The sequence below is a fragment of the Ailuropoda melanoleuca genome, chromosome 1, assembly GCF_002007445.2.
Source record: "Ailuropoda melanoleuca isolate Jingjing chromosome 1, ASM200744v2, whole genome shotgun sequence".
NCBI lineage: Eukaryota > Metazoa > Chordata > Mammalia > Carnivora > Ursidae > Ailuropoda > Ailuropoda melanoleuca.
In genome coordinates, this window is record NC_048218.1 from 89,816,325 (window position 1) to 89,827,299 (window position 10,975).

The 10,975-nt window shown below is 34.8% G+C and overlaps 1 protein-coding gene across 1 annotated transcript in view; it reads right to left on the reverse strand.

Moving 5' to 3' along the window:
- ECT2 (epithelial cell transforming 2) overlaps positions 1–10,697 on the reverse strand; it is a 58,351-nt gene extending 47,654 nt beyond the window's left edge. The window contains 8 exon segments of the mRNA XM_034662728.1: positions 178–251; positions 1,217–1,324; positions 2,051–2,140; positions 3,493–3,675; positions 5,446–5,538; positions 5,654–5,733; positions 7,058–7,209; positions 10,590–10,697. Coding sequence (XP_034518619.1) covers positions 178–251; positions 1,217–1,324; positions 2,051–2,140; positions 3,493–3,675; positions 5,446–5,538; positions 5,654–5,733; positions 7,058–7,209; positions 10,590–10,654 — 845 coding nt within the window. The 5' untranslated portion in view covers positions 10,655–10,697.
- Between the last annotated feature and the right edge of the window lie 278 nt (positions 10,698–10,975).

Genomic DNA, 10,975 nt, shown 5'->3' on the forward strand with positions numbered 1-10,975 from the left:
TTTTTATAAATTTTTTTTTTTATAACTTTGCCCCTCCTAGACTTTATTCCTTAGGCTACCCAAAGACTAAATTTATTTTGTCTACACTATCTATGAATTTAGGGTTTTGGGCACATGGGTTTATATTCATAACATACTTAATTCAAATAATGACCTACTGAATTTCTAAACACTCACTGTTCATTCCGCCTTTCCCAAGCTTTATAAATCCATTCTGATTTCATAATTGGAGTGCCCAGGCTCACAGCAATCTAAAAATATAAACATTAATTACAATAAATTTTTACCTTAAATAACTGCATTCATGGAATTTCTAAGCAATTTTATACATACTATTTTTTGCAGTTTTAGATCATTATTCATCTGCTTTATGACAAAATATAAAGAAAAATAAACAGAAAAACTGTATTTCATTCATACAAGTTAGGTTAAAATAATTTAGAACAAGTTCCATGATGTCCAAACCATTTTCTTATTTCAAGTAAACATAACTCTGAAGCTAAGTTCGTCTTAATTTTACTATATTTCTATTTCTCCTTTCTCCATGTTTACTTCCTTGGAAGTACTGACCCCCAAGACAGGACTACAGAAGAAATTACCTGATTAAGTCACGAAAAACTAGACATGAATTGGAAAGCATACCTCCCAGGAATTTAACATTACCCCAAAATTACCATTTGTTACATAAATACACTGATGGAGGGTGGGAACAAAGTGATAAATTCTTCCTAAGATATTCAAGTGCAATCTTAAACTAAGATTTTAATTCTAATAAAAGTAGTTTCTCCTGTTGTTTTATAGTTTTCATTAGTTAAATCTTAGAACCATTTTACAAGAACATAGTTTTGTTCTTACTTAGACCATTTAGACAAGAGTGAAATATCTGCTCAACACTTCCCAACGCCCTTATTCACCAATGCTTATAGTAAACTGCTAATACTAATCATCTGCCTGAACTGTCACCCATCTACCAACTTCCACAATCCTACTCATTCACAAATCCTACTTATTACAAGACCTAACTCAGGTTCCATTGCTTCCTTAAAACCTAAAGGACCAGATTCTTATAATTTAATATTTTTATTACATGTACATACAGCAAAAATTGAATTTCTTATCCTCAATAAACTGTGGGAGAAATAGATCGGATGAAAGCGCTGTTATTAAATCCACACCCCCCAAAATGTTATACTGAAATACACCCAAGTTTACATACCCTGAATTTTTCTCCTTGTGTACAATTTGCCACCAAATGTGTAACTTTTGAATTAAAGTCTTTTCGAATAACTCCACCCATGTGATGAACCAATGTCACCAATCTGACCTCAAAAGAAAAATTAGGGAACATTAACTTTATGATTAATTTGAACAAAATTTTAAATTATGTTTAGAAGTCATTTAACATCTACTGAATAATTTTTATTTATAAGGTACATACAAGAATTTTTATAATGATATGAATTTTATGTCAAAAAAATTAAAGATTCATTTGCCTAACTGGCACAGGCAAAATTATACATAGAGATAAGCTAGTAAAGATAATTACACAACTTGATTAAACAACTGGCTTTCATACATCCTAAATAGAAGTCTTTTTTTAACACCAGGATATATCACACCAAAATTCTTCCCACAAAGTTACAGTAATACCCTATTAGTTCCAACACAGAAAATTTTACGAATCAAAAAAGTTTCTATGAACTCTCTAGGGCAATGAATGTACTTGAAGGCTGGAACTATATAACAAAAAATTGTAATGTATTAACAAAAACTTCAAATAATGTGGCTGATGATCCTTAAGAAAAAGACAATTTAAACAAATCAGATAGTAATGAAGTTTTTCTCTTAATTCATATGCCTGCCAGCCTAAACAAGATGTTTCTTTACAAGGCTCTTCGGAATGTTTCTTCATAAAATTTAAAACAGTATATTCATAAATTCTTCAATATATCTAAAATAAAACCATGATATAATTAACCCCAAAAAATGTCAATTTAAATTTCTTTGGCTGGAAAAATATTCCTTGAATAGAATGTTTTAAAATACTTACTAGTTCTTCTTTTTTCCTAAATCCAGTAAAGCATAGTACTAGATTCATCATGCTTGTACAATAGAGTGGGCGACATGAAAAAGGCAAAGGCTGAAGGACACAACAATTTTAAAATCTGTGAGTTTTCTTTATAGTAGAGAACAGAACACATCTTTCTCAAGCTAAAACATATTTCCCCCTCTTGACAATCACCTTTGTCAATTCAAAGATTTCTTGCATTTTTCAATACGCAACAAAAAAATAGCAAAAAATAGATTACAATTTTACAATACAAAAATCCCCCATAACTCCCAATTAACATTTGACACACACAATCTAAACACACTTTACTACTGGCAAATTAAACATATTTATACGCAAACTTTCAGTTCTAAAATATACTTTGACACATTCAAAGTTTTATCTAGTAGGAAAAATTTCAGACTCCACACACTATTGTAAATGTTTCCAATTAAAATCCCAATTTACAACAGTTCAAAATATTTTTTAATGAACACTATGTAAATTACACATATACTTCAACCAAATATGATTCCAATTTTTGAGCTAAAAAAATGGAAATAGTAAATAATTTAACCAATGGAGATACATATATATATAATGGAAAAAGAATGGCTAAAAAAATATGTATAGATATATAATTCCCACCATTATGCAAGATTATTTCACAATTTTGGTCTTTAAAAGGTTTACTTGGTTTTTTGAAAGCAACACTTTTAAATCAAAACAGAGAATTAAAGATTATCATGCAATTTATTAAGTATCTATAACGAAAGAAGCACAAAATTGACCTACACAATTTTAAGTTAATAAGGCAAGCTTAAGAATGGCAAAATGTAGCAACAAAACTAAAGAATACAGACTAAATCTACAACTTTAAAACTGAAATGTTATTTAAAAACAAAGCAGGGGCACCTGGCTGGCTCAGCTGGAAGAGCACACAACTCCTGACCTATGGGTTGGGAGTTCAAGCTCCACACTGGGTGTAGAGATTACTTAAAATAAATAAACAAATAAACTTAAATTTACAAGCCAATATTAAAAAGGAAAAAAGCTAAAATAATTTCTTTAATTTTAAACCATGCAGTAACAAATAAAAATGGAAATGTGTATTTATTCTGTGGAAGAAAATAAGTTTATATATGTGTATACATTTCTGGAACCCAAGTTTAAAAAATTATTTCTTCCCAAGACATTGCAGGTATTTATATACGTGTGTATATATACACACAAATATGTAACTGTCATTAGTCTTGCATTTCCACTCCTAAGAATTACAATAGAAAGATTTTAAAAACTGTATTAGAGAAGCCAATACTATCCCTATTTTAAATCTTACATACTCCCAACAATTAACAAGGATTTTTCTGCTTATGAATTTTCGCAAAATTCATTAGTAAAAATTTAACCTTAAAAGTCATAATAAATGTATATTTTCTTACCTCTCCTTTTTGGGCACAGTTTAAGATAACTGGTGGTCCAATAATTCTATAATCAGTCTTGTGTAACTCAATAAAAACAGAATCCTCGAAGTCCATGACTATGAATACATTTTCAAATTCTGGAGAATCCAAACTTTCCAATTCTTCCAGTGATTCCATCTTTACAAAGGGCACTTTAATTTCCTTGATTTTTTTCAGGTTATTAGAAATAAAAATTATTTATAGATTACAAAATTAATTCATATAACTCTAAATAACACCTAAAAATCAATTCACTATCAACTTTTATCTTTATATTTGTAGTAAACTTTTAAATCACACAATGAGCACTACACTAGTGAACAGTCTTATTTCTTTACTATTTGTATTTTTATATACACATATCTCCATCTATATTGATATTAAATTTTGAATATTAATATTATAAAGGCATAACTTTGGACATGACTTAGTCATTATAAATCATCTAATACACATGTAAAATTAAAATGATGATTTTTTTAAGTACACACATTTTGATAGTAAGATGCATTAGAAAGATATCCACTATTACTTTCTATTCTCACCAAGAAAATGATGCCACACTTAACAGTTCTTCCTGCACAAATAATCTTCAAATGATTTATAGAAATCAAAATAGAAAAAATACTATGGCACTTCGTATCTACAAAAAAGGTTTAGATTAACTTAATCATTTCTTATTTCAGGGAAGTAAGGGAAAGATATGAAATATGTAGGTAGGTGTCATGTGGCAAACGCAGGATATAAAAAGGCTTTAACTGTTTAACACTTCATCATGTACATCTGTGAAAAAGAATGAAGATATTTAAGTAGCTGTATGACTCCTATGCCAAAAGAACAGAATCATTTAAAAGAAAATTCCAAATAGGTCAGTAAATTGTTTGGGCTTTATTTGCTAGGCTGATGTGATGGGCTGAATTGTGTATTCTCGAAATTCACATTGAAGCCCTAACCCCTGTAACCTCAAAATGAGACTGTATTTGAAGACAGGGCCTTTAAAGAGGTAATTAAGGTTAAATGAGGTCACATAGGTGGGCCCTAATCCAATCTAATTGGTGTACTTATGGGAAGAGGAAATTTAGGCACAGAGTTATCAGGGATGTGCATGCCCAGAAGGGCCATGTGAAGACACAACTGGTGGCCATCTGCAAGCCAAGAAGAGAGACCTGAAGAGACACCAAAAGTGCCAACACCTTGATCTTGGGAATTCTAGTCTCCAGAACCTTGAGAAAACACATTTCTGTTGTTTAAGCCACCCAGTGTTGTTATGTTGTTATGGCAGCCCTGACAAACTAATACAGTTGGTATATAGAATTAGATATATTTCATATGCTGAGACAAATTCCCTGATGACTGTCAAATTATTGTGATTTATATTTTTTAAAGATTTTATTTATTTTGAGAGAGAGTGTGCACACAAGCGAGCGGGGGTGGGGGGAGAGGAGAGGAGGGAGTCTTAAGCAGACTCGACAATAAGTGTGGAGCTCCAACCAGGGCTGGATCCCACCATGCTGAGAATATGACCCAAGCCAAAACCAAGAGTCAGACACTTAACCAACTGAGCCACCCAGGCACCCATGATTTATAATTTTGGAAATAAAGCAAGAATTGGAATAAACATAAAATTAATGGGAAAAAAAGAAGCTAGAGGTTAAAGAAAAACATCAGATCTTTGTGAATATATGTGTGCCATTTAAATTTAACAATGCCAAATTACAATTTAAAAAGTTCATTACTTACAATATATACTACAGTTTGGGTTTCAAAAACACCCAGATTTTAAAAATAAATATAAAAGACTCTATTCATCTAGCTTCAGAGTGCCCAAAATATACCTTGTGCCTAATTTAGGTCCAATCACCATTAAGTGGAATTTAAGGATACAATCAAGAGTAGTGCAGCATGCCACATGCAATGAAATGCTTGACCTACCATATTAACAACACTTTTTATTAATTTTTCATCCGACTTTCCAGGACAAGTTTCTCTTATCTTTATAACAGGGACTTCCATTATTTTAATAGTCTGTGGAAAAGAGACTTAAGTATAAGATTAAGAAAACTATAAAATTATTTAAACACTGATGGAAGAAAAATGGCCTTTCTTAAAAAAAAAAAAAGAAAAAGCTAAAATTCCATACCTTTAAAGCTTTTATTAGTTCTTCTTGTTTTCCAGCTTCCTGAACCAATATCATTCTCGTTTCAATTTGAGGCATTTCTTCTATCAAAATTAAAAATGTGTAAATATGTTTATCGGGTACTAATATCAAAATCAACAGTTCCTAATCCCTCTTTTAGCTATATCTAGCATGTTTTTCCATCTTTGAGGGATCATAACATTCTCTAAAATTAAAATGACTTAATTCTCAGTTTATTTTTTAAAATGTGGACATCTATCACTTTAGAGAAAGAAAAAACAAATTGCCACAGAGCATACAAACATTAGCACTCCTCCTAACCAAAAAAAGCATTCACTCTCTTGCACAGCCATCCTCAGCAACAGTGCATGCAACTTCGGGACAGACTGATTTATAAAGTGGTTAAGGGAAGAAGTGGCTTTTCACCTAACCAGTCATAACTGGATAAATTCTAACAGTGTTGCATCTAGATTGCCCTCACATACAGAAAAAGCAATATTAAACAATAAGGTGCTTTCTCCTTCAAAGCTGGGAAGCATTAATCCAAACAATAATCAAAAATCTGTACAGTATAAATGGCTAAAATCAACAACACAAGAAACAAGAGGTGTTGGTGAGGATGTAAAGAAAAGGAACCCTCAGGCACTGTTGGTGGGAATGCAAACTGGTACAGCCACTGTGGAAAACAGTATGGAGGTTCTTTAAAAAGTTAAAAATAGAGCTACCTTATGATCCAGCAATTGCACTCCTGGTTATTTACCCAAAGAATACAAGAACACTAATTCAAGGGATACACACACCCCTATGTTTATAGCAGTATTATCTACAATAGCCAAATTATGAAGCCAAGTATCCATCATCAATTGGTGAATGGATGAAGAAGATATGGCATATATATAGTGAAATATTACTCAGACATAAAAAGAATGAAATCTTGCCATTTGCAACAACATGGATGGTGTTAGAGGGGATAATGCTAAGAGAACTAAGTCGGTCAAAGAAAGACAAATACCATATAATTTCACTCATGTGAAATTTAAGAAACAAAACAAGCAAAGTGAAAAAAATAGAGAGACAAAGCAAGAAACAGACTCTTAATTATAGAGAACAAACTGATGGTTACCCTTGCGGGGCAGGGGTGATTAAATAGGTGATGAGCACAGGGTGATGTATAAAAGTGTTGAATTACTATATTGTACACCTGAAACTAATACAACACTATATGTTACCTAACTGGACGTGAAATAAAAACTGAAAAAAATCTATGAAGTATAAAGAGATTCTGTCAAAAAGTATTTACTGAATAACTGTACTCTAGCTTAACAGCATTCCAGTTAAATTTCCTAAATTCCTAGTCAGTTTAGGATTAAAATAGTGATGTGTTTTGAAGCTGATTAACAGGTTTACCTTCAACATACGAAGCAGATCCAATAAATACATTTTCCTTAGAAATTTCAGCAACTTTAGAATCAAAAATAGAGGAGTCTGCCAAGCTTGTCCTCCCAGTAGTAGATGTTAATACACTATTGTCAGCCATTCTTAGTAATCTTCTACGTTGGCTGAAAAAAATAAGGTTTGAATAAAAATACATGAGCATTGGGCAAAAACATGCATTAGAGGATCTACTTTTATATCTAGAATTTATAAAAAGTATCATTACTCATTTTTCTTAATACTAAACCAAAGAAATGTCATTCAACTTCTCTGAGCCTCAGTTTCCCCTTCTGTAAAATAAAGCTACTATTACTTAACTCATAGGAATATAGTAAAAATAACAATGTATGAAAAGTACGCAGAACATTACCTGACATATAATGAAAATTCAGAAGGTAGTCATAAATAATCTATCTGCCTCGTCCTCTACCCCTTTGCCCTCAACCAACACACTGTTCTCCCTATCTTCACTTACAAATACTACCATCATCCCTCAAATAATCCCTGTCAAAAACTAGATCTACCCTTACTCTTTCCTCTGCTTTATTTGCCTTCCCCCAAATTCCTATCAATCCTATCTCAAGTACTCTGGGACCTCATAGGATTGTCTCTGATTATTAATTTATTGACATAGCAGCTGAGACCTGGCCCCACTTCTCTATGCTCATTGCCACAATGGCCACTTGGTCAAATACAACAGCTCCAAACAACTTTATCATCAGTTTCTTCAGGTCACTCTCCATATGGTTTCCTGGGTTACGGTCCTAAAAACAAATGTGACCATATCACTTCCCTGCTTACGAACTTCTATGAGCACTCTTCCCTAGAGGGTCAAGTCCAAATTCACCACCAGGTTTACAGTTTGATTCTAGCCTAACTCTTCAATCTCATCTCCTGTTTAATTCCCTCAGTCCACATACTGTATGTCCTAGCCACATTTCTCAGCAATTTTTCTTACACAGATCACAATATACTCCACACACCTACTTACATTTAATAGTACTCAATTCTCCAACTAGCACATCTTTCAACTCCCGTCCCACTGTTCTTGACTCTTTCTCTGTGGATGTCTCTATATAACTCATATGTAAGTAGACCGCTCTCTTATCTGTATTTTCTTATTACTTTACTTTCACCTCTCCTTTAAAAGATTTAACAAGACAATTACAAGTGGGTTAGTGCCAATATGATTCCGGACATTAAAGGAAACCTTTTTTTTTTTTTAATGACTTCCAGGACTTAAGAATTGAAAAGTTACGCAAACAGGGAATAAAGAAAAAGTTAAATGAATTTTCATCAATTCAAATCGAGGTTATAATGTAAGTTATTATCTTGAAGTTAATTTCCAGAATATTGGAGAAGGCCCTATCTTTATCTGGTACATGTCTGATTTACTGTACCCTCTTTTTTAGATTAATAAAATATACAAATATCTTCCACCAGCTTTTTATCAAGGTAATAGTTTAAATAAACTATATGTTGTGGAGAAACAGCATACAGTTAAGGTATCATCAGAATCATTTCTAGATGGTGATACTAAGTAGTGCGAAGATGAGCACACTGATAATATCCAAAGACCTAAGCGTAATTGTTCGGCGCAGACTTCAAAGCCAGGTGACCCAGCCTCCTGTCTCAACTCTGCACTCAGTTTCCACATCCAAGAAAAAGATAATAGCACAACTCAAATCCAGTTGTGATGAAAACTGAATAGATGACATCTTAAAATGAGTGACAATTATTAACTTTCATAATATTCATAATGTGGACATTTTTTATTGTCTTACCATACATCCATATCAAACATTATTCTAAGGCTCTCCAAAGGAATGCCCCAACAGTTGTTTTTTGTCAGAAAGACACAGAGAGAGAGAGCACAAGCAGGGGGAGCTGCAGACAGAGGGAGAAGCAGGCTCCCCGCAGAACAAGGAGCCAGATGAGGGAAACCTTCCCAAGACCCTGGGATCATGGCCTGAACGAAAGGCAGATGCCCAACCGACTGAGCCACGCAGGCATCCCCAACAGTTGTTAATAAGTCTCTATTTAGAATCAATGACAAATTCTATCCAGCCCTTATTTTTTTTTTTTGTTAAGTCTCCTAAACTCAATGGTTTCTAGTGAAAAAGAAAAGGCTCTACAAAAGCTATCATTCAAAGTTCCCTTAAAAGAACCTTAAAAAAAGGCAAGAGATGAACTAACATACTTTAAGGAATGAAGGAGGGAGATTTTAATAATCAAAAACATCTTATGAGTTTACATTTTTCTCCTATGTCTGTTTAAAGGCCAACAAAATAGGTAATTAAAAATTAAAATTGTCTTTGATAATACTGTATCTGAGCAGTTTATTGCTGAAATAGCTTCAAATTTTAGGAAAAAAGAGTTGCACGGAAAGTTGATGACATCCAACACTCTGATTACTAACAGAAATACACTAATCACTTTTTCACATTCATGTATTCTGTAAACTTGTAACACAATAGGATCAGTGTTCATAAACCTATACAGCTTATTTCTCATCCAAGGACAAACTCAAGCAACTTTTGACTAAATAACACATGCCTCTTTTCATCTCAAAGAAAAAATCTGTCACTTGCACAAATACTTTAGGTTTCCTTTTACTTATTTTTTTAGGCAATCATCTTTCAGAGGAGCTAAATTAAATACTGGATATGACGGTAGTGTTACTGACAATAATAACATTAGTGTTAACATTATAAACATTATGGTTAACATTTATTTAACGCTTAGTATGTGGCAGACATTGTTCTAAGTCTTTTATTTATTTAATCTTTGAAACCATCCTAAGAGGCAGGTACTATTATTGTCTCCATCTCATAAAGAAGCCTAGAAAAGAGAGGTCAAGTAAGCACCCAAGTCAGTAAAACAGGGATTCAAACACGGGCTGATCCCAGAGGCTGCACTTTTAACCACTAAGCCAAACAAATCTGTACCCGGGAGGAAGGCGCACGCGGGGGGGGTGGGGGCGGTGGTTAGGCGGAGGCCGGAATGGGCTGGCGTTTTTAAAAATAAAAAGTAAACTTCTTACAGAGAAGACACCAAGAAGAATCCCAGAGCGAAACCACTAAGCACTGAGATAAGCCCCCAAAGACAGCAGCTGTGGGCCGCCAGAACCGCAGGGACAAGGCGGCTTGTCGAGACCACTCTTCCCAACTCCCTCACTTCACCCAAACATTCTTCCGGAAGAAATATCTCACCAGGTGAGGGATGAAGATGCCCAATAACCTGGAGGACTTCGGGATCCCACTACGCGTCATTGCCCAGCTGTTGGGAGTGCAGTGGGGGAGTTCCCAGAGCCAGGAAGCCTGAGCAGGGGTGCTCCGGAATTCGCGGCCATCGGGGCGGGGCCGTCGGACAACAGAAGGGGCCCGCTGCTCCGGGGAAGCTGGCCCACTCCCACCTCCCCTACCCACATCCACAAAGTCCTCACCACTCTCAAAAAACGCCTCGGAAGTCCACCTGTTCAAGCACTGATTCCCCTTACTCGTACCGCCATTCCTCGCGGGTGTCAGCCACAACCAATTCAAAAAGTGAGCCTCTTTCTCTAAAAGCCATGCCGATTGGCGCGTGATGTCAACCTCCTTCCCATAGGCTGCGGTCTCCAGAGGGGCGGTGATTGGTCCCTGCTTTCCTCCCACCTCCCCGCCGGCGCCGATTGATTGGTTCTACGTGTGTTTCAAATAAACCTAACGGCTCGCACGTCCGAACGCCAGGAATTTGTAGAGAAGTGCCCGGATGTGACCGGGAGGTGGCAGTGGTAGCCTCTAGGCTTCTCTGGGAGTGGCAGGTGTGTCTGTGGCTACCGCTTGTTTACTAAAGGAACTTCCCATTTCCTGAGTCAAGTTTGAGTGGATTCCTTTGCCCCGCCAGCTTTTT